Raw genomic sequence first — 23,312 nt, 5'->3', positions numbered from 1 at the left:
GCACAGCCTGAGGACAGAATCCAGGGTGTCATCCTGCCTAGATTCCAGCTGTCTACACAGGCTACCCTTAGACAATGAACTCATTTGAAACATGAGGTTGCCTGCGTGTCTCAGCTTCTGTTAGCCTAGTGCTGAGCAGCAGAGCCTGCACAGGTTAGAGAGGAATTGGGGCGGGGTGCGGTGGCTCCCAACACTATAATCCCAACACTTTGGGAGGGCAAGACAGGTGGATCACTTGAGGCCAGGAGTTCAAGACCAGCCTGGCTAACATGCCAAAACCCTGTCTCTACTAAAAATACAAAAGTTACCCAGGCGTTGTGGCACACACCTGTAATCCCAACTACTTGGGAGACTGAGGCATGATAATCATTTGAACCAGGGAGGTGGATATTGCAGTGAACCAAGATTGCGCCACTGCACTCCAGCCTGGGCAACAGAGCAAGACTCTTGTCTCAAAAAAAAAAAAAAAAAAAAGGACAGGCGCAGCGGCTCATGTCTGTAATCCCAGCACTCTGGGAGGCTGAGGTGGGCAGATCACCTGAGGTCAGGAGCTCAAGACCAGCCTGGCCAACACGGTGAAACCCTGTCTCTACTAATACAAAAATTAGCTGGGTGTGGTGGCACACTCCTGTAATCCCAGCTATTCGGGAGGCTGAGGCAGGAGACTCACTTGAACCTGGGAAGCAGAGGTTGCAGTGAGCGGAGATCATGCCACTGTACTCCCAGCCTGGGTGACAGAGCGAGACTCTGTCTCAAAAAAAAAAAAAAGATAAAGAACATGGAGTAAAGAAGGGCCTGGGTTATAAAAAGCAGTCAGAATGCAGTGGGGTGAGGCCTGGGGACAGGAAGGCATTATACGGAGCACAGATGTTCTTTTAGGTTTGTCTGCAAAGGGAGGGAAGGTCATGGGCAGGCAGGTCGGACTCTAGTGTAGATGATGACTTCTTGCGGTTGAGACTATTATTTCCATATAGAGGAGGCTTGAGCGCCTTATATGTGGAGAGGGAAGAACCGTGGTAACCCTTTAGGTAGGAGGGACCCTGCTTCCTCTTAGACTAGAGGAAGGCGCTAACGGTGGCCATTTCAGTGTCTGACTGTAGGAGGAAGAACGGCTGCCTGTGGCCTCAATTCTAGCTGGGACATAAAGCAATAAGCTGGGAGGGACAGGGGAGGAGAGGAAGTGAGTTCTTACGAGGCAAGGGAATTTCTGGACTAGCTGTGGTGGCGCCTGGGAGGCGGGTGTGGCCAGGACACAGGAAGGATTTCTAGGCAGAGCAGGGAAACCTCAGTGAGCCCCTGAAATCATTGAGCTCCGAATCCTTGGAGCTCTGTGATCTTTCTGCACTCAACAGTTGGCAGGACCAGCAGGGTGGAGGCTGGGGTCTCAGGGCAGGAGTGAAGCTGCCAGGAAAGTGGCTGAAATGGTAGTGAGGCCCAGCGGGGAAAAGAGGTGGGGAAGAAAGTCCAGGAGTCCCGAGTCCACAGGTCCTGAAAGGGCAAGAGGGACGCAGCAGAAGTAGAAGGGAGAGCGGATGGCATGCAATTTCAGGAAAACAAGACCAAGGTGCGGCAGCAGACGTGGGAGGTGGAATTGGGGCAGAGGTGCTTACTGGTGGAACTGGTTGGCAGCAGGGAGACAGGGAGGGATGTGAGATGCTGACACACCTGAGGAGCCGGGGAAACTCGGGCCCTGCTCCAGACTCTGTGGGTGTGTGGTTTGGGGAGGAAGGTTTGGGCAAGTCCCGGAGCCATAAGGATGCTCGAAGAGGGAGGTGCACAGGGGACACACAGGAAGGTTTCCCTCCCTCCCTTTCTCTTCTCTTTTCTCTTTCTTTTCTTTCGTCTTTCTCTTTCTTTTTTTTTTTTTTTTTTTTTTTTTTTTGAGACGGAGTCTCGCTCTGTCACCCAGGCTGGAGTGCAGTGGCCGGATCTCAGCTCACTGCAAGCTCCGCCTCCTGGGTTCACGCCATTCTCCTGCCTCAGCCTCCTGAGTAGCTGGGACTACAGGCGCCCGCCACCTCGCCCGGCTAAGTTTTTGTATTTTTAGTAGAGACGGGGTTTTCACGGTGTTAGCCAGGATGGTCTCGATCTCCTGACCTCGTGATCCGCCCGTCTCGGCCTCCCAAAGTGCTGGGATTACAGGCTTGAGCCACCGCGCCCGGCCAATTTTGTATTTTTTTAGAGACAGGGTTTCACCATGTTGGTCAGGCCGGTCTCAAACTCCTGACTTCAAGTGATCCACCCACCTCGGCCTCCCAAAGTGCTGGCATTACAGGTGTGAGCCACCGCGGCTGGCCGTCCAGGCTGGTCTTGAACTCCTGGACTCAAGTAATCCACCTGCCTCAGCCTCCCAAAAGTTCTGGGATTATAGGCATGAGCCACTGTGCCCGGCCTCTTTTCTTTTTCTTTAGAAACAGGGTCTCATTTTGTCACCCAGGTTGGAGTGCAGTGGCATGATCATAGCTCACTGCAGCATCGAACTCCTGCCTCAAGCCATCCTCCTGCCTTAGGCTTCCAAGTAGCTGGGACTACAAGCACAAGCCACCACACCCGGCTAATATTTTCATTTTTGTAGAGATGGAGTCTCTCTGCGTCGCCCAAGTTGGTCTCAAAATCCTGGGTTCAAGTGATCCTCCCACCTCAGCCTCTGAACATGCTAGATTACTGAGCCCCTGAGCCCAGCCCCACAGGAAGGTTTCTGATGGCAAGGTGCAGGGGTGCAGTGAGAGAAAAGCAGAAGGCAGAGGATGCATGGTGAGGGCTTGTGGGTAGATGCTTGCTGTGGTCCAGTGCCCTTCGGCCTGGGCGTGCTCCAAGTGCCTCTGGAGTAGGCCTGGGAAAGGCTGTGCCCCACACCTTAGCTCCAGAACAGGCGGCCCTCGGGCCTTTGGATGGCACCAGCAGGTGTCAGGTCTGTGGGTTTTATCGCAGCCCAGCACGTCTTCACCTGTCGGTCTTCTCAGCTAGTTCTTATGCAAACATTTCTGAAAGATGACCTCTCACCTGTCCTCAGAACCGTCAGTCTGGCCACAGGGCAGGATTCACATCTGATCAACCTTTGTGTCCCCACAGGACTTTGGGCCTGGCACAGGAAGGTTTATTGTTTTATTTCCATTTATTTATTACTATTTTGTAGAGGCAGGCGCTTGCTACATTTTCCAGGCTGGTCTTGAACTCCTGGGCTCAAGCGAGCCTCCCCCCCTAGCCTCTCAAAGTGCTGGGATTACAGGTATGAGCCACCACACCTGCACTTTTTTTCCTTTTTTTTTTTTTTTGAACAGGGTCTCACCCTGTCATTCAGGCTAGAGTACAGTTGTGCAAGATCAGCTCACTGTAACCTTGAACTCCTGGACTCAAGCAATCCTGCCACCTCAGCCTCTCAAGTAACTGGGACGACAAGCATGTGCCACCACACCTGAATAATTTTTTAATTTTTATAAAGATGGGGTCTCACTATGTTGCCCAGGCTGGTCTTGAACTCCTGATCTCAAGCAATCCTCCTTCCTTGGCATCCCAAAGTGCTGACAATATAGGCATGAGCCACCACACTTGGCTTTCACAGGGAGGTTTAAAGCAGCCACAGGGTGCCCCCTCTGCCCAGGCCAGAGGTCAGGGCAGACAGAGCACAGTCAGCCCAGATGCTCTCCTCCCACCTCCTTATTTTTGATTCCCAGTTCCCTCTGTGAATGATGAGCATGTATGACTTAGAAAATCAAGACAGGCCAGGCGCGGTGGCTCACGCTTGTAATCCCATTACTTTGGGAAGCCAAGGAAGGTGGATCATGAGGTCAGGAGCTCAAGACCAGCCTGGCCAAGATGGTGAAACCCTGTCTCTACTAAAAATACAAAAATTAGCCAGGTGCAGTGGCGGGCGCCTGTAATCCCAGCTACTCAGGAGGCCGAGGCAGGAGAATCGCTTGAACCCGGGAGGTGGAGGTTGCTGTGAGCTGAGATCACTCCACTGCACTCCAGCCTGGGCGACAGAGTGAGAGACTGAGACTCCGTCTCCAGAAAAAAAAAAGAAAATCAAGACAAAATTTTTTTCTTTCTTTTTTTTTTTTTTTTTTAAGACGGAGTCTCGCTCTGTCGCCCAGAATGGAGTGCAGTGGCCAGATCTCAGCTCACTGCAAGCTCCGCCTCCCGGGTTCCCGCCATTCTCCTGCCTCAGCCTCCCGAGTAGCTGGGACCACAGGCGCCGCCACCTCGCCCGGCTAATTTTTTGTGTTTTTAGTAGAGACGGGGTTTCGCCGTGTTAGCCAGGATGGTCTCGATCTCCTGACCTTGTGATCCGCCCGTCTTGGCCTCCCAAAGTGCTGGGATTACAGGCTTGAGCCACCGCGCCCAGCCAAATTTTTTTCTTTTTTTGAGACGGAGTTTTGCTCTTGTTGCCCAGGCTGGAGTGTAATGGCGTGATCTCCGCTCACAGGAACCTCCACCTCCCGGGTTCAAGTGATTCTCCTGCCTCAGCCTCCCAAGGAGCTAGGTTTACAGGCGTGCACCACCACGCCCAGCTAATTTTGTATTTTTAGTAGAGCCGGGGTTTCTCCACGTTGTTCAGGCTGGTCTTGTCCTCTTGACCTCAGGTGATCCTCCTGACCTCAGCCTCCCAAAGTGCTGGGATTACAAGTGTGAGCCACCGCGCCCCGCGACTAAAATGTTTTAAGAAAAAAAAAACTCACAAAAAACAGGTTGTGATGCAAATTATAAGAGTAGCAGTAAACTAGCCAGTGCCTAGTAACAGGCTACTTCCTCTGAGGCCTGATTAACTTCAGGTTCAATTTTTTTGGCAAGAACCCACCAGAGGTGGTGCTATTGTGTCTTCCTCTTGCCTCACATCGGAGGTACATGATGTTTGCCCTTCTGATTTTTATCACGTTGACATTGATCAGGCTGGCCCAGGCACTGCCAGCGGGTCCCTCCATCACAATGATCCCATCAAAATGTTTCCTAATGATTTTGGCCACTAGTGAGGACTGTTGCCTGGATTTTTTATTTTGTCAGGGCTTTTAAAGTGATGACTTTGAATTCGCATATTTCTCCTGCGTTCATTCGCTGTGACTCTTCTCTAAAGAACTTTCCAGGCCGGGTGCGGTGGCTCACACCTGTAATCCCAGCATTTTGGGAGGCTGAGGCAGGCAGATCACAAGGTCAAGAGATCAAGACCAACCTGGCCAACATGGTGTAACCCCGTCTCTACTAAAATTACAAAAATTAGCCGGGCATGGTGGCGCACACCTGTAGTCCCAGCTACTCGGGAAGTTGAGGCAGGAGAATTGCTTGAGCCCGGGAGGCAGAGGTTGCAGTGAGCTGAGATCATGCCACTACACTCCAGCCTGGCGAGAGAGCGACATTCCATCTCAAAAATAAAGAATTTTCTGGCCGGGCGCGGTGGCTCAAGCCTGTAATCCCAGCACTTTGGGAGGCCGAGACGGGCGGATCACGAGGTCAGGAGATCGAGACCATCCTGGCGAACACGGTGAAACCCCGTCTCTACTAAAAAAATACAAAACACTAGCCGGGCGAGGTGGCGGGCGCCTGTAGTCCCAGCTACACAGGAGGCTGAGGCAGGAGAATGGCGTAAACCCGGGAGGCGGAGCTTGCAGTGAGCTGAGATCTGGCCACTGCGCTCCAGCCCCGGCGACAGAGCGAGACTCCGTCTCAAAAAAAAAAAAAAAGAGGCCGGGCGCGGTGGCTCAAGCCTGTAATCCCAGCACTTTGGGAGGCCAAGACGGGCGGATCACGAGGTCAGGAGATCGAGACCATCCTGGCTAACACGGTGAAACCCCGTCTCTACTAAAAAATACAAAAAACTAGCCGGGCGAGGTGGCGGGCGCCTGTAGTCCCAGCTACTCAGGAGGCTGAGACAGGAGAATGGCCCGAACCCGGGAGGCGGAGCTTGCAGTGAGCTGAGAACTCCAGCCTGGGCGACAGAGCGAGACTCCGTCTCAAAAAAAAAAAAAAAAAAAAAAAAAAAAAAAAGAATTTTCTTTCATCAACCATTTGGTTTCCACTACAGGCAATCCATACAGAAATAGCAGAATAGGGCCTGGTGCCAAGATCACGCCACTGCACTCAGCCTGGACAGCAGACCAAGACTCTGTCTCAAGAAAAAAAAAAAAAAAAAAAAAAACAGCAATAAGAATCAGAAGCAGGCAGGGCTACTCGGGAGGCTGAGACAGCAGAATCACTTGATCCAGGGAGTTGGAGGTTGCAGGGGGCTGAGATCGCACCACTGCACTCCAGTCTGGCGACAGAGAAAGGCACTGTCTAAAAAAAAAAAAAATGGTGGCTCATGCCTGTAATCCCAACACTTTGGGAGGCTGAGGTGGGCGGATCACGAGGTCAGGAGATCGAGAGACCATCCTGGCTAACACTGTGAAACACCCTCTCTACTAAAAATACAAAAAATTAGCCGGGTGTGGTGGCGGGCGGCTGTAGTCCCAGCTACTCAGGAGGCTAAGGCAGGAAAATACCGTGAACCTGGGAGGCGGAGCTTGCAGTGAGCGGAGATCGGAGATCGCACCTCTGTACTCCAGCCTGAGCAACAGAGCGAGACTCCGTCTCAAAAAAAAAAAAAAAGGAATCAGAAGTAAGGCTGGGTTTGGTGCTGCACGCCTGTAATCCCAGCATTTTGGGAGGCCAACGCAGGCAGATCCCTCATCCCAAGATAATGACACCTTGTCTCTACAGAAAATTTAAAAAGTAGCTGAGTGTGGTGGTGCATGCCTGTGGTCCCAGCTACTCAGGAGGCTGAGGTGGGAACCTCATGAGTCCATGAGGTGGAGGTTGCAGTGAGCTGTGATCATACCATTGCACTCCAGCCTGGGTGACAGACAGACAGCTTGTCTCAAAAAAATTAAAAAAAATTTTTTTTAAGACTCAGATTAAGAGCTGACAGACAAATTCAAAAAGATCTAAGCAAACTGCCTCGCCTCAGACCTGGTGCGTTAGGCCTTGAGAAATTAGTGGTTTCTCTCTCTTCATTCTCGCTTCCCCATGGGGGACCATCTCTTCACTGTACCTGTCTTTTTTTTTTTGAGATGGAGTCTCACTCTGTCATCCAGGCTGGAGTACAATGGAACGATCTGGGCTCACTGCAACCTCTACCTCCCTGGTTCAAGTGATTCTCCTGCCTCAGTCTCCTGAGTAGCTGGGACTACAGGCACATGCCACCAGGCCCAGCTAAGTTTTGTACTTTTAGTAGGCACGGGGTTTCACCATGTTGGCTAGGCTGGTCTCGAACTCCTGACCAGCCACCCTGTCTTTGAGTTGGCACCATGTGACCAGTCCACTCTGAATTGAATCCTCAAGAGTCCTTGAACTTGTGGGCTGATTTGGAAGAAACATTAACCCCGATGAGACACTGCTGTCGGGTCACGAGCCCATTCCTCACTGACTGCCCCAAAGACTGCCCCAGCTCAGGCCCCAGGAGGAGAAAGGGGGTGTGAGGCCGCAGCTCACCCTGCTGGTGCTGGAGCTCCCCAAGGACAATGTACAGGGAGCCCACCTGGGCGTGGAAGGGCTCCACCAACTTGGTACAGACAAGAACCTGGTGTTGATCAGATCCGTGCTGAGCCATCAGTGTTACTCTGGACTGGATCATGTCATAGAGGCACAACCTGAAAGGCAGAGGAAATGCAATAATTTCCATCCATATGTAGAATCACCACCACGTGCAAAAGGTTTGCACGGCCAAGAAATCTATAGAAAAGTGTTCAGCCTCAGTCTCATCAGAGAAATGCAAATTGCAGCAGCAAACCAGAAAAAAAATTTTCAGTCTACATGGTAGAATGTAAAGGAATTCCTTTTAATTTTCATCCCCTTGCCTTTAATTTTCTTAATGTTATATTTTTGATAAGCAGAAGCTTTTAATTTTGTTGATGATCAGTTTATTCATTGTTTATTCATTTTTTTCTTTTCTTTTTTTTTTTTTTGAGATGGAGTCTCGCTCTGTTGCCCAGGCTGGAGTGCAGTCGTGCAACCTTGGCTCACTGCAACCTCCACCTCCCGGGTTCAAGCAATTCTTGTGCCTCAGCCTCTTGAGTAGCTGGGGTTACAGGTGCCTGCCACCAGGCCTGGCTAATTTTTGTATTTTCAGTAGGGAAGAGGTTTTACCATGTTGTCCAGGCTGGTATCCAACTCCTGACCTCTAGTGATCCACCCACCACAGCCTCCCAAAGTACTGGGATTACAGGCATGAGCCACCACACCCAACCTTTTTTTTTCTTTTATGACTTTTGCTTTCTATGTCTTGTCTAAGAAATCTTTTTTTTCCTTTCTTTCTTTTTTTTTTTTTTTCTGTATCCCAGGCTGCAGCCTTGATCTTCCAGGCTGCTCAAGCAATCCTCCCATCTCAGCCTCCTGAGTAGCTGGGACTATAGGTACTTGCCACCACACCTGGCTAATTTTTATTTATTTATTTTTTTGAGATGGAGTCTCGCTCTGTTGCCCAGGCTGGAGTGCAGTGGCACTATCTCAGCTCACTGCTAGCTCCGCCTCCTGGGTTCATGCCATTCTCCTGTCTCAGCCTCCCGAGTAGCTGGGACTACAGGTGCCCACCACCACGCCCGGCTAATTTTTTTCTATTTTTAGCAGAGATGGGGTTTCACCACGTTAGCCAGGATGGTCTTGATCTCCTGACCTTATGATCCGCCCGCCTCGGCCTCCCAAAGTGCTGGGATTACAGGCATGAGCCACCGCACCTGGCCTACACCTGGCTAATTTTTTAACTTTTTGTACAGATGGAGTTTTGCTATGTTGTCCACGCTGGTCTCAAACTCCTGGGCTCAAGCGATCCACCTGCCTCAGCCTCCCAAAGTGCTGGGATTACACTCATGAGCCACTGTGCCTGGCCATCTTTTCTTTTTCAATATGGGCTATAAACGCTATTTAAAAAAAAAAAAACAAAAACAAAAAAACCCAACTTTGCCTACTCAAGGTTGTATCCTGTTTTCTTGAGACAGTGCAGTCTTAGCTTGTAATCTATGACACAGTGTAAATTCTTTTTGGCATGTTGTGAAGTAGAGATCAAGATATTCCCCTACCATATTAATATCTAGCTGGGCGTAGTGGCTCATGCTGGTAATCCCAGCACTTTGGGAGGCCAAGGCAGGTGGATCGCTTGAGTCCAAGAGTTCAAGGCCAACCTGGGCAACATGTTGAAACCCTGTCTCTACTAAAAATATAAAAAATTAGCCAAGCATGGTAGCATGCAGCTGTGGTCCCAGATACTTGGGAGGCCAAGAAAGGAGGATCACTGGAGCCCAGGAAGTAGAGGCTGCAGTGAGCTGAGATCATACCACTGCACTCCAGTCTGGGCAACAGAGCAAGACTCCATCTCAAAAAAAAAAAAAATATATATATATATATATAGGTTGGGCATGGTAGCTCACATCTATAATCCTAGCACTTTGGGAGGCCGAGGCAAGAGGATTGCTTGAGCCCAGGCGTTAGAGACCAGCCTGGGCAACAGACAGAGACGCCATCTCTAAAAAATTTTTTTTTTTTTTTTTAATTAGCCAGGTACGGTGGTGCACGCCTGTGGTCTCAGCTACTTGGGAGGTTGAGGGGTCAAGGCTGCTGTAAGCCATGATCATGCCACTTGCACTTCAGCCTGGGCGACACAGTGTCAATATCTAGTAGCTCCACTTGTTGAAAGGACTATCCTTTCCCTACTGAATTACCCTGATGTCTTTATTGAAAATCAATAAAGCCGGGCATGGTGGCTCACGCCTGTAATGCTAGCACTTTGGGAGGCTGAGGCAGGCAGATCACAAGGTCGAGATGGAGACCATCCTGGCCAACATGATGAAATCCCATCTCTACTTAAAAAAATACAAAAATGGCCGGGCGCGGTGGCTCAAGCCTGTAATCCCAGCACTTTGGGAGGCCGAGACGGGCAGATCACGAGGTCAGGAGATCGAGACCATCCTGGCTAACACAGTGAAACCCTGTCTCTACTAAAAAATACAAAAAACTAGCCGGGCGAGGTGGCGGGCGCCTGTAGTCCCAGCTACTCGGGAGGCTGAGGCAGGAGAATGGCATGAACCCGGGAGGCGGAGCTTGCAGTGAGCCAAGATCATGCCACTGCACTCAAGCCTGGGCAACAGAGCGAGACTCTGTCTCAAAAAAAAAAAAAAGAAAGAAAGAAAATCAATAAAGTATTGGCTAAGTAGGCTGGGCGCGGTGGCTCAAGCCTGTAATCCTAGCACTTTGTGGGGCCGAGGCGGGTGGATTACGAGGTCAGGAGTTCAAGACCAGCCTGGCCAAGATGGTGAAATACCATTTCTACTAAAAAATAAAAAAAAAATTAGCTGAGTGTGGTGGCAGGGGCCTGTAATACCAGCTACTCAGGAGGCTGAGGCAGGAGAATCGCTTGAACCCAGGAGGCAGAGGTTGCAGTGAGCCGAGATCACGCCACTGCACTCTCCAGCCTGGGCGACAGAGTGAGACTCTGTCTCAAAAAAAAAAAAAAAAAAAAAAAAAAAGATTTGGCTTAGTAAATGATGCAATATCACCACAGTGAAACAAAATGGAACTATTCAAAATGATGATGGAGATCTACATGTCTGACATCGAACTAGGTCTACCATACACAGCTAACTAAATAAATGCTACAGTATAGTAATACAATAGGATCTCATCTAGGTTAAAACACTGCTTTCTTCTTTTTTTTCTTTCCTTTTTTTTTTTTTTGAGGTAGGATCTCACTCTGTCATCCAGGATGGAGTGCAGTGGTGCAATCTCAGCTCACTGCAGCCTAGACCTCCCAGGTTCAGGTGATCCTCCCACCTCAGCCTCCCCAGTAGCTGAGGCTACAGGCGCACACTGCCATGCCTGGCTAAATTTTTGTATATTTTGTAGAGACAGGGTTTCACCATGTTGCCCAGGCTTGTTTCAAACTCCTGGACTCAACCAATCCTCCCACCTCAGCCTCCCAAAGTGCTAGGATCACAGATGTGAGCCTCCACACCCAGCCTTTAACTAGGTCAAAATACTTTTTTTTTTTTTGAGACCAAATTTCACTCTTGTCACCCAGGCTGGAACGTGATCTTGGCTCACTGCCACCTCTGCCTCATGGGTTCAAGCAATTCTCCTGCCTCAGCCTCCCAAATAGCTGGGATTACAGGCGCCTGCCACCACGCTTGGCTAATTTTGGTATTTTTTGTAGAGACGGGGTTTCACCATGTTGGCCAGGCTGGTTTTGAACTTCTGACCTCAGGTGATCCGCCCACTTTGGCCTCCCAAAGTGTTGGGATTACAGGCGTGAACCACCGCACCCGGCCTAGGTTAAAATACTACTTTCTCTTTTTTTTTTTTTCGAGACAGAGTCTCACCCTGTCCCCCAGGCTGGAGTGCAATAGCACAATCTCAGCTCACTGCAACCTCCACCTCCCAGGTTCAAGCAATTCTCCTGCTTCAGCCTCCCGAGTAGCTGGGATTATAGGCACACGCCACCATGCCAGGCTAATTTTGTATTTTTAGTAGAGACACGGTTTCTCCATGTTGGTCAGGCTGGTCTCAAACTCCCGACCTCAGGTGATTCACCCACCTCAGCCTCCCAAAGTGCTGGGATTACAGGCATGAGCCACCGCGCCCAGCCGTAACTATTTTATTTTTGGGGGGGTGGGGTAGAGAAAGACATTTAACCATCACCCCCACCAGTGAAAAAAATAAAAAAAACCATTCTCACCTGCCAAATGTTCTCAGTGTGCCCCCATCAGGAACTTGGCCTGCACTGACCTCCCAGGGGAGGTAATAGGTCCCAGGTTTGGGCAGCATCATGGGCTCCTATAACCAAACAGTTGAGATGGATTTTGAAGTTTCCTGATAAATCAAATAGACTGCAAAACAGAGATTAGCAGATATATGAGACCAACAGCATCTTGAAGACTAATTCCAGTGAGCAGTGTTTTAAAATTAAAAAAAAAAATTTTGCCAGGCACGGTGGCTCATGCCTATAATCCCAGCACTTTGGGAGGCCGAGGCAGGTGGATCACGAGGTCAAGAGTTTGAGACCAGCCTGACCAACATGGTGAAACCCCATCGCTACTAAAAATACAAAAATTAGCTGGTGGCGTGCGCCTGTAATCCCAGTTACTCAGGAGGCTGGAGCAGGAGAATTGCTTGAACCCAGGAGGTGGAGGTTGTGATGAGCCAAGATCGTGCCACTGCACTCCAGCCTGGGTGATAGAGCAAGATGCTGTCTCAAAATAAATAAATAAATAAATAATTGATATAATATGCATTCATGTATTAAAAACAAACAAACAAACAAACAAAAACAAACCACGGCCGGGCGCAGTGGCTCACGCCTGTAATCCCAGCACTTTGGGAGGCTGAGGCAGGTGGATCCCCTGAGGCCGGGAGATCAAGACTAGCCTGACCAACATGGAGAAACCCTGTCTCTACTAAAAATACAAAATTAGCCGGGCATGGTGGCGCATGCCTGTAATCCCAGCGACTTGGGGGGCTGAGGCAGGAGAATCACTTGAACCCAGGAGGCAGAAGTTTCAGGGAGCCGAGATCGTGCCATTGCACTCCAGCCTGGGCAACAAGAGCAAGACTCCATCTCAAAAAAACAAAGCAGGCCGGGCGCGGTGGCTCAAGCCTGTAATCCCAGCACTTTGGGAGGCCGAGACGGGCGGATCACGAGGTCAGGAGTTCGAGACCATCCTGGCTAACACGGTGAAACCCCGTCTCTACTAAAAAATACAAAAAACTAGCCGGGCGAGGTGGCGGGCACCTGTAGTCCCGGCTACTCGGGAGGCTGAGGCAGGAGAATGGCGTAAAAACCCGGGAGGCAGAGCTTGCAGTGAGCTGAGATCCGGCCACTGCACTCCAGCCTGGGCCACACAGCGAGACTCCGTCTCAAAAAAAAAAAAAAAAAAAAAAAAAACAAAGCAAAACAACCGAAACCAAACAAACATAGACCAGCCCTGACAACATAGTGAGAATTCATCTCTATGAAAAAATTAAAACATTAGGCCAGGCACAGTGGCTCATGCCTGTAATCCCAGCTCTTTCGGAGGCCAAGGCGGGTGGATCCCTTGAGACTAGGAATTCGGGACCAGCCCGGGCAACACGGCAACACCCCATCACTACCAAAAAAATACAAAAATTAGCCAGGTGTGGTGTCTCTCACCTGTAGTCCTAGCAACTTAGGAGGCTGAGGCAGGAGCGTCACTTCACCACAGGAGGTTGAAGCTGCAGTGAGCTATGATCACACCACTACACTCTAGCCTGGTCAACAGAGTAAGACCCTGTCTCAAAATAATAATAAACCAAAGCAATATTTAAAAAGCTGCTGGGCGCGGTGGCTCATGCCTGTAATCCCAGCACTTCGGGAGACCGAGAAGGGCGGATCACCTGAGGTCAGGAGTTTGAGACCAGCCTGACCAACATGGAGAAACCCCGACTCCACTAAAAATACAAAATTAGCAGGGTGTGGTGGCACATGCCTGTAATCCCAGCTACTAGGGAGGGCGAGGCAGGAGAATTGCTTGAACCTGGGAGGCGGAGGTTGCGGTGAGACGAGATTGCGCCATTGCACTCCAGCCTCGGCAACAAGAGCGAAACTCCGTCTCAAACAAACAAACAAACAAGCAAAATTAAAAAGCTATGTGTGGGCCGGGCACGGTGGCTCAAGCCTGTAATCGCAGCACTTTGGGAGGCCGAGATGGGCGGATCATGAGGTCAGGAGATCAAGACCATCCTGGCTAACACGGTGAAACCCCGTCTCTACTAAAAAATACAAAATATTAGCCGGGCGTGGTGGCAGGCGCCTGTAGTCCCAGCTACTCGGGAGGCTGAGGGAGGAGAATGGCATGAACCCGGGAGTCGGAGCTTGCAGTGAGCTGAGATCTGGCCACTGCACTCCAGCCTGGGCGACAGAGCGAGACTCCGTCTCAAAAAAAAAAAAAAAAAAGCTATGTGTGGCCCTGAATGGTGGCTCACACCTGTCATCCCAGTGCTTTGGGAGGCCAAGGTGGGAGGACTGCTTGAGGCCAGGAGTTCAGGACCAGCCTGAGAACAAAGCAACAGCCTGACTTTACAAAAAAGAAAAAAATTTGGCAGGCTAGAAATACATGTAGTACCAGCTACTTGGGTGGCTGAGGTGGGAGGATAGCTGGAACCCAGGAGTTCGAGGCTGCAGTGAGCTATGAGAGCATCACAGAACTCCAGCATGGATGACGGAGGGAGGCTCTGTCTCTAAAAAAAATAAAAAGTCAGGCCGGGCGCGGTGGCTCAAGCCTGTAATCCCAGCACTTTGGGAGGCCGAGACGGGTGGATCACAAGGTCAGGAGATCGAGACCATCCTGGCTAACCCGGTGAAACCCTGTCTCTACTAAAAAATACAAAAAAAAACTAGCTGGGTGAGGTGGCGGGCGCCTGTAGTCCCAGCTACTCGGGAGGCTGAGGCAGGAGAATGGCGTAAACCTGGGAGGCGGAGCTTGCAGTGAGCTGAGATCCGGCCACTGCACTCCATTCTGGGCGACAGAGCGAGACTCCGTCTCAAAAAATAAAAATAAAAAATAAATAAATAAATAAATAAAAAGTCTGTGCACGGTGGCTCACGCCAGTAATCCCATCACTTTGGGAGGCCAAGGTGGGCAGATCACCTGAGATCAGGAGTTTGAGACCAGCCTGGCCAACATGGCGAAATTCCATCTCTACTGAAAATACAAAATTAGGCTGGGTGCAGTGGCTCACACCTGCAATTCCAGCATTTTGGAAGGCTGAGGCAGGTGGGTCACTTGAGGTCAGGAGTTCAAGACCAGCCTGGCCAACCTGGTGAAACCCCATCTCTACTAAAATTACAAAAATTAGCCAGGCATGATGGCAAGCACCTGTGATCCCAGCTACTTGGGAGGCTAAGGCATGAGAATCGCTTGAACCCGGGAGGCAGAGGTTGCAGTGAGCTGAGCTCACACCACTGTACTCCAGCCTGGGCAACAGAGAGAGACTCAGTCTAAAATAAATAAAATAAAATAAAATAAAATAAAATAAAATAAAATAAAAAGCTATGTGGAGAAGTACTGTTCCATTCCAATCTCTATGTAACCCATTCCTTCCAATCCCATAAAACAGGGGTTTATAAATGAGTACACAGTACATTTTTCAGCTTTGTGGGCTCTATGATCTCTGTTACAATTGTAGACATGCATTCAAACGATAACAAGAGGCCGGGCGCGGTGGCTCAAGCCTGTAATCCCAGCACTTTGGGAGGCCGAGGCGGGTGGATCACGAGGTCAGGAGATCGAGACTATCCTGGCTAACATGGTGAAACCCCGTCTCTACTAAAAAATACAGAAAACTAGCCGGGCGTGGTGGCGGGCACCTGTAGTCTCAGCTACTTGGGAGGCTGAGGCGGGAGAATGGCGTGAACCCGGGAGGCGGAGCTTGCAGTGAGCCGAGATCACGCCACTGCACTCCCAGCCTGGGAGACACAGCGAGACTCCGTCTCAAAAAAAAAAAAACAAAAAAAAAAAACAAAAAAAAAAACAAAAAAAACGATAACAGAGATGTGTTCTCAGAAATGCAGTTAGGTGATTTCATCATTGTGTGAACATCACTGTGTACTTACACAAACCTAGATGGCACAGCCTACTGCAGCCCTGGTGCTGTATGGTGGAGCCTATTGTTCGCAGGCTATCAACCTGTACCACGTGTGGCTGTACAGAACACTGGAGGCAACTGTAGCACAATGGCATCTGTATATCTGAACATAAGCAAACATAGGAGAGAAAATGGTAAAAAATGGTCAATAGTAAAAAATATGGTGTTATATAATCTTTTGGGCCACTGTGTATACGCGCTCTGTCATTGACCCAAATGTGTGTATGTGGCATGTGCCTGTACAAGGTCTCACTCTGTCACCAAGGCTGGAGTGCACTGGTGGGATCATAGCTCACTGCAGCCTCAAACTCCTGGACTCAAGTGATTCCCCTTGCCTCAGTCTCCCAAGGGACTACAGGTGCATACCACCACATCTGGCTGCCTTCAACTATTTATTTATTTATTTATTTATTTTGAGATGGAGTCTCACTCTGTCGCCCAGGCTGGAGTGCAGTGGCATGATCTCGGCTCACTGCAAGCTCTGCCTCCCGGGTTCACACCATTCTCCTGCCTTAGCCTCCCGAGTAGCTGAGACTACAGGTGCCCCCCACCATGCTGGGTAATGTTTTTGTATTTTTAGTAGAGACGGGGTTTCACCATGGTAGCCAGGATGGTCTCGATCTCCTGACCTTGTGATCCACCCGCTTCAGCCTCCCAAAGTGCTGGGATTACAGGCGTGAGCCACCGCACCCGGGCCATTTTTTTTTTTTTTTTTACTTTTTTTTTTTTTTTTTTTTTTTTGAGACGGAGTCTCGCTCTGTCACCCAGGCTGGAGTGCAGTGGCCGGATCTCAGCTCACTGCAAGCTCCGCCTCCCGGGTTCACGCCATTCTCCTGCCTCAGCCTCCCGAGTAGCTGGGACTACAGGCACCCGCCACCTCGCCCGGCTAAGTTTTTGTATTTTTAGTAGAGACGGGGTTTCACTGTGTTACCCAGGATGGTCTTGATCTCCTGACCTCGTGATCCGCCCGTCTCGGCCTCCCAAAGTGCTGGGATTACAGGCTTGAGCCACCGCGCCCGGCCTTTTTTTAACTTTTTTTGAGACAGAGTCTTGCTCTGTTGCCTGCCTGGTAGGGCTGGTGTCCCATCATAGATATGACCCCATATTTATGGGGCCTCTCCCTGGGGCTGATGGTCGGGGATATAAGCTGCTGAGCAGTGAGCAGAGAAGCAGCAACTGTGAGTCAGAGGCTACAGACAGAAGCAGCTAACTTCAAACGGTGCAACTTCAGGGAAAGATCGCCTTCTTCCCATACCATCCCCTTTCCAACTCCCATCCCTTTAAGAGCTATCACCCTATAAAATCCTCAGCATACACTACCCTTCAATCTGTTTGTGTGACCTGATTCTTCCTGGATGCCAGACAAGAACCGGGTGCTGAGAGGCACAGGCTTGGATGCTGCTGCGGGCTCTGCACAGAGCCTGCTCCCGCCAGAGAGGAGCGATGGGCTGGTTCGTTCCATCCTGTTGCTGCACTTGCTTGCTCCCATGCTCCCTCTCTTGAGGAATGGCCAGTGGCAGGCTGAGTGAAACGAGTCACTCCAGTTCCCAATCAGGGAACCAAAGGGGTCAAGGGAACAACTCCATCTCAGCATGATCTCGGCTCACTGCAGTCCCTGCCTCCGGGGTTCAAGCGATTTGCCTGCCTCAGCTGCACCTACCACCACACCCAGCTAATTTTTTTTTTTTTTTTTTTTTTTGAGACAGAGCCTTGCTCTGTCATGCAGGAGTTCAATGGTGCAATTTTGGCTCACTGCAACCTCCGCCTCCCAGGTTCAAGAGATTCTCCTGCCTCAGCCTCACGAGTAGTTGAACTACAGGCGCCTGCCACCATGCCCGGCTAATTTTTGTAATTTTTTTTTTTTTATTTTTTGAGATGGAGTCTCGCTCTGTCGCCCAGGCTGGAGTACAGTGGCCGGATCTCAGCTCACTGCAAGCTCCGCCTCCCGGGTTTACGCCATTCTCCTGCCTCAGCCTCCGGAGTAGCTGGGACTACAGACGCCCGCCACCTCGCCCGGCTAGTTTTTTGTAGTTTTTAGTAGAGACAGGGTTTCACCGTGTTAGCCAGGATGGTCTTGATCTCCTGACCTCGTGATCCGCCCGTCTCGGCCTCCCAAAGTGCTGGGATTACAGGCTTGAGCCACCGCGCCTGGACAAATTTTTGTAATTTTTTTTTAGTAGAGACAGGGTTTCACCCTGTTGGTCAGACTGGTTTCGAACTCTTGACCTCAGGTGATCTACCCAGCTTGGCCTCCCAAAGTGCTGGGATTACACGCGTAAGCCACCGCGCCTTGCCGCATTTGACTTTTTTCATGAACACGTTCCTCTTGAACCCTCTCAGGCACATAGTGCCAGGAAGAACTGTTGTTTGTCAGTAAAAGAGACAGAGACTGCCTGTGGCTATGGTGCAGATCACATCGTGGAAGGTCCTGATCATAGCTGGCAAGTGAGACTCATGCTGGTAGCCCTGGGGCAGTACCACGGAACTCTGTTCCTTGATAGGAACAGACAGTGACTCTGGACTGGGCTTTGCTTACCTGCTGGAAGCTACAAATGCTTCAAAACAATCAGAACAAGGCCGGGCGCGGTGGCTCATGCCTATAATCCCAGCACTTGAGGAGGCTGAGGCGGGCAGATCACTTGAGCTCAGGAGTTTGAGGGCAACCTTGTCGCTACTAAAAATATAAAAATTAGCCGGGTATGGTGCTGCATGCCTATAATCCCAACTACTTGGGAGGATGAGATAGGAGGATCGCTTGAGCCTGCAAGGTCGAGGCTGCAGTGAACTATGATTGCACCATTGCACTCCAGCCTGGGTGACAGAGTGAGACGCTCACAAAAGCAAAATTAAATAAAAAAAAAAAAAAATGAAAAAGCAGAACAAGAGACGGTGCACAGATTTGGAAAGCCAACCATTATTTCTTCAGAACAAGGAACACACTATACAGCCCATAATGTCCAACGATGAGCAAAAAGATCTCCTCAGAGTCATAGTTTGATAGAGAAGTAAGATGTCCTTTGCAAAAATTGCATCAGTGAGAGAATTAGGGCAGCAGGGGAGAGGGGGAGATCTGATCTAGCCAATTCCCCTCTTGCCTTTGGCTGCTAAGCTGCCCTTAATTATTCCCGGGGTTGGGCCAAGCTAACTTTGGGAGACATTTAGTTTATAGTTTAAATGAAAATAGCCCTTCCCTAAAACGCAGCCACTTTTGTAAAGCTAATGAGAGACCACCAGGCCAGGAGCACAGAGAAGCCCGAATTCTGCGAAGACTGCCAGCCATTATTCCAGAGGTCACAAGCTAGGCAACTTCCCCAGTTACTCCTGCAGATAACATCACTACTGCAGAATCTAAGATTGGCCTTTGGAGATATCTTTTCAGGTTTTTTGCATGTCTGACACCACCAACTCCACATGGACCCCACCAACCACTCCTGCGGGGCCCCCCCTCAGAGGTGACTCAGCCTGCAGGAGGACCATTTGCCACACCCCTAAGGTTGCACCCCCAACCAATCAGCAGCAAGCACCATTGCCTAGCTGCCACCACCCCTTTCCCAAAATTACATTTAAATGACCTCTAATCTCTGAGCCTTCCAGGAGACTGACTAATAATACCAACTCCCACGTGGTGTGGCCAGCCTTGTGTCAATTAAACTCTTTCTTGACTGTAACGCCATGTTCTCCATGAACTGATTTTGTTTGTGCTGCAGGAACCCATCAGGTGGTTATAGAAGTGGCACAGGCTATGAAAACATTCATTGTCTAAAACAGAGGGAGATAAAAATTACGAAGGGCTGGTGTACACGAGTGTGTGCTCACTAACATGAGGGGACTAAAGGAGTGTCCCCACTAGATGTTCCTGTTTTTCTGGTGGATCTGGGGAAAAAGGGGTGAGGAGGATGCTGGGGTGGCTATGCAACTCTCACCGAGGGAGGAGTTTGCTGGTATAATGATTATACCTTTTTTTTTTTTTTTTTAAGATGGAGTCTTGCTCTGTCGCCGGGGCTGGAGTGCAGTGGCCAGATCTCAGCTCACTGCAAGCTCCGCCTCCCGGGTTTACGCCATTCTTCCGCCTCAGCCTCCCGAGTAGCTGGGACTACAGACGCCCGCCACCGGGAACGGCTAGTTTTTTTTTGTATTTTTTTTAGTAGAGACAGGGTTCCATGGTCTCGATCTCCTCACCTCGTGATCCGCCCCTCTCGGCCTCCCAAAGTGCTGGGATTACAGGCTTGAGCCACCGCGACCGGCCTGATTATACTTTTTTCTTGCTTTTTGAGATGGAGTCTCACTCTGTCTGCCACGCTGGAGTGCAGTGGCAGGTTCTCAGGGTCACTGTAACCACCACCCCCCAGGTTCAAGCGGTTCTCCTGCCTCAGCCTCCCGAGTAGCTGGGACTACAGGGAAGTGCCACCTCGCCCAGCTAATTTTTTTTTGTATTTTTAGTAGAGACGGGGTTTCACTGTGTTAGCCGGGATGATCTTGATCTCCTGACCTCGTGATCCACCTGCCTTGGCCTCCCCAAGTGCCAGGATTATAGGTGTGAGCCACCGCACTCAGCCTATATTTAGGGTTTTATGGCTGGCTTTGGGGGCAAAGGACTCTGTTTTCTATGACCCGCCTTGGGGAAGAGGATTCTAACGTCTCTGGCTAGCCTTGGGGGAGAATGGGCCTGAGGGAGAGGAGGGCAGAAGGTAAAAAAAAAACTTGCTTTGTGGGTTGCTTCTGAGGCCTTCATTTTGGGGTATTGTTTTCTGAGATCCAAAACTACAAAAAAATGGGCTTATACGCTTCAAAAGTGTTAATGTCAGCCAGCCAGACGCGGTGGCTCACACCTATAATCTCTACACTTTGGGAGGCTGAGGCAAGCGGATCACGTGAGGCCAGGAGTTTGAGACCAGCCTGGTCAACATGGTGAAACCCTGCCTCTAACAAACACAGAAAACTCAGCCAGGTGTGGTAGCGCATTCCTGTAGTGCCAGCTACTTGGGAGGCTGAGGCATGAGAATCATTTGAACGCAGGAGGCGGAGGTTGCAGTGAGCTGAGATCATGCAACTGCACTCCAGCCTGGGTGACAGAGGAAGACATCATCTCAAAAAAAAAAAAAAAAAAAAAAAGTGTTAAAGTCACAGAAGAAAAGTTCTTTGTTCTAGTCTTGTAATTCTCGTGTAAATTTGAAATTATTTCAAAATAAAACTCACCAAATTTAGCTCATCTAAGTCTTTTCTATTCAATGCTGAGTACACCCACTATCATTACATTAAGAGCAATTGGTTTCCTAGAATACTAGACCTAGAAGGTCAGCTGTCAAGTAGCCATTTGTTCACGCCACAAAGATTTCCTGAGCACCTTTAGTGGGGCAGGCACTGTGCCAGGTACAAAGAATAACTAGACACTCTCCCCGCTGTTGAAGGGGCCTGAGATCAGCACCTTAATAAGACAAATGAGGATCCTGAGGTCCTAGGGGTTAAGAGTGTGTATTATAGTTCTATTATTCAAATGATGAATGTTATGCATCTTTGTAGTTTTACTTCTGAGAAAACCAAAGTCATAGTATTACACAGACTACAGACAGGCTAGGCGCGGCGGCTCACGCCTGTAATCCCAGCGGCTCACGCCTGTAATCCCAGCGCTTTGGGAGGCCAAGGCAGGTGGATAAACTGAGGTCAGGAATTCGAGACCAGCCTGGCCAATATGGCAAAATCCTGTCTCTACTAAAAATACAAAAATTAGCTGGGTGTGGCGGCGAGCCCCTGTAATCCCAGCTACTTGGGAGGCTGAGATAGGAGAATCGCTTGAACCCAGGGGTGGAGGGTGCAGTGAGCTGAGATCATACCACCTACCACCACACTGCAGCCTGGGCAACAGAGTGAGACTCCGTCTCAAAAAAAAAAAAAAAAAAAAAAAAGGCAGGGCGCGGTGGCTCACGCCTGTAATCCCAGCACTTTGGGAGGCCGAGGCGGGTGGATCACGAGGTCAGGAGATTGAGACCATCCTGGCTAACATGGTGAAACCCCGTCTCTACTTTTAAAAATGCAAAAAATTAGCCGGGTGTGGTGGCGGGCGCCTGTAGTCCCAGCTACTTGGGAGGCTGAGGCAGGAGAATGGCGTGAACCTGGGAGGCGGAGCTTGCAGTGAGCCGAGATCGCACCACGGCACTCCAACCTGGGCGATAGAGCGAGACTCTGTCTCAAGAAAAAAAAAACAAAAAAAAAAACAGTGACTAGAGATGATTCAACAAATCCGTGAATCTCCCTTGTCCACAATCCCACTGGGCAGAATTGTTTTTTGTTTTCTGTTTTTTTTTTTTCCTGTAGAGATAGGGTCTCACTATGTTGTCCAGGATGGAGTGCAATGTCACAATCTTGGCTCACTGCAACCTCCACCTCCGGTGCGCAAGCCACCATCCCATCTCAGCCTTCAGAGTAGCTGGGACTACAGGCGCATGCCACTACACCCAGCTAAGTTTTTGGTATTTTTTGTAGAGATGAGGTTTTGCCATGTTGCCCAGGCTGATCTTCAACGCCCGGGCTCAAGTGATACGCCTGCCTCGTCCTCCTAAAGTGCTGGGATTCCAGGCTTGAGCCACGGCGCCCGGCCCTACACTAGGTTTTAACAGTATTTAAGTGTGCATTTCCCACTTTGATGACGATAATGGCGAAAGCAAAGAAGTCTGGATTCCAAGACCTCTAGTAACTGCGAGGTTGGGGGGAAAAAAATGTCGGGTTTCCCAGATAGAAGGCTTAGAGCAGCACTGCCCGCTCGGCCTCATTCTAAGTCCGCGTCCACCCCTTAAACAGCGGGCAGCGCTCACAATCCCACACCCAGGGCCCCGGAGCCCACGCCTCTGCCAATAAAGACGTCATTATTTTAACAAAAGGTAACTAGAGCCTCTCCCCAAAGAGACTTTGGTTCCCGTCCCATTCTCCTCCAATCCGGGTGGATTTGGCAAAAGCCCAAATGACCCTCCCTAGCAATTCCGCAAAGCCAGTCTCCCACTCCAGGTTCCTGAGTCTCCCCGACCCCTCTCATTTCAGAGATGCCTAGAGACACAGACCCGGAAGCGGGGAGAAGTCGGGCGGGCGGGGCGGGGGGCGGCAAGCGCAGGCGCAGTCCCTCCTCAGCCTCGTTGTCCCGCCCCTTCCCAAGGCCCCCGCCAACCTGTTCTGGGCGTCGCCGGGTCCTCGGATTTCCTCTTTCCGCCCCGCGTGGTCACGTGACGGGAGAGGTGGCGGGATACAAAAAGTGCTTTACTTTCCCTCTCCCCGAACGCCCCGTGGGGCAATTTCTTGACCTTTGGAGCCCCTTTCCCGAGGATCCGCTCGGGAGCCTCCCCTGGCCAGGAGCAGAGGATTCGTCTGCCCCGCGACCGGCCCCAGTCACGCCGCGGACATCGCCCCCTCTGTCTGGGCGGTTGTCACTCACGCGCCGAAGGGCCTCGGAGAAAGAAGGGGCGGGCCGGGCGAGCGGAGGCGGGGACTTGCGCGCTTCTGAGGCTGCCTCATAGGGCCCGGCCGGCGCTGGAGCTGCGGGTTTAGGTTGTCACTGCCACCTCCGTCGGTGCTTACTTCGCTGCAGCTGGTCGTCGCCATGAACCCGGACCTGCGCAGGGAGCGGGATTCCGCCAGCTTCAACCCGGAGCTGCTTACACATATCCTGGACGGCAGTCCCGAGAACACCCGGCGCCGCCGAGAGATCG

The 23,312-nt window shown here is 50.5% G+C and overlaps 2 protein-coding genes across 12 annotated transcripts in view; one reads left to right on the top strand and one right to left on the bottom strand.

Moving 5' to 3' along the window:
- The window catches only part of TEN1 (TEN1 subunit of CST complex), a 25,049-nt gene extending 1,981 nt beyond the window's left edge, over positions 1-23,068 (bottom strand). Inside the window, exons 1-6 of one of the 9 annotated variants that reach the window (XM_077972935.1) lie at positions 22,775-23,021; positions 19,191-19,377; positions 15,587-15,721; positions 11,693-11,790; positions 7,508-7,619; positions 3,004-3,082 (exon numbers count right to left, since the gene is read on the bottom strand). In XM_077972935.1, coding sequence (XP_077829061.1) covers positions 3,004-3,082; positions 7,508-7,619; positions 11,693-11,784 — 283 coding nt within the window. In that variant the 5' untranslated portion in view covers positions 11,785-11,790; positions 15,587-15,721; positions 19,191-19,377; positions 22,775-23,021. Of the gene's footprint in view, positions 1-3,003; positions 3,083-7,461; positions 7,620-11,692; positions 11,844-13,144; positions 13,263-15,586; positions 15,725-19,190; positions 19,378-22,774 lie in introns of those variants that run through there. The other 8 variants (XM_077972942.1, XM_077972940.1, XM_077972934.1 and 5 more) reach the window with 8 other exon arrangements.
- ACOX1 (acyl-CoA oxidase 1) overlaps positions 1-23,312 on the top strand; it is a 62,568-nt gene that overhangs the window by 1,987 nt on the left and 37,269 nt on the right. For 2 of the 3 annotated variants that reach the window (XM_015120333.3, XM_028835544.2), the window contains exon 1: positions 23,112-23,312. In XM_015120333.3, the coding sequence (XP_014975819.1) occupies positions 23,204-23,312 (109 nt within the window). In that variant the 5' untranslated portion in view covers positions 23,112-23,203. 3 annotated transcript variants of the gene reach the window in all.

Source organism: Macaca mulatta, chromosome 16 (genome assembly GCF_049350105.2).
Source record: "Macaca mulatta isolate MMU2019108-1 chromosome 16, T2T-MMU8v2.0, whole genome shotgun sequence".
Taxonomy (NCBI): domain Eukaryota; kingdom Metazoa; phylum Chordata; class Mammalia; order Primates; family Cercopithecidae; genus Macaca; species Macaca mulatta.
Note: the sequence above shows the minus strand (reverse complement) of the source record. Positions and strands in the feature narration are given on the sequence as shown.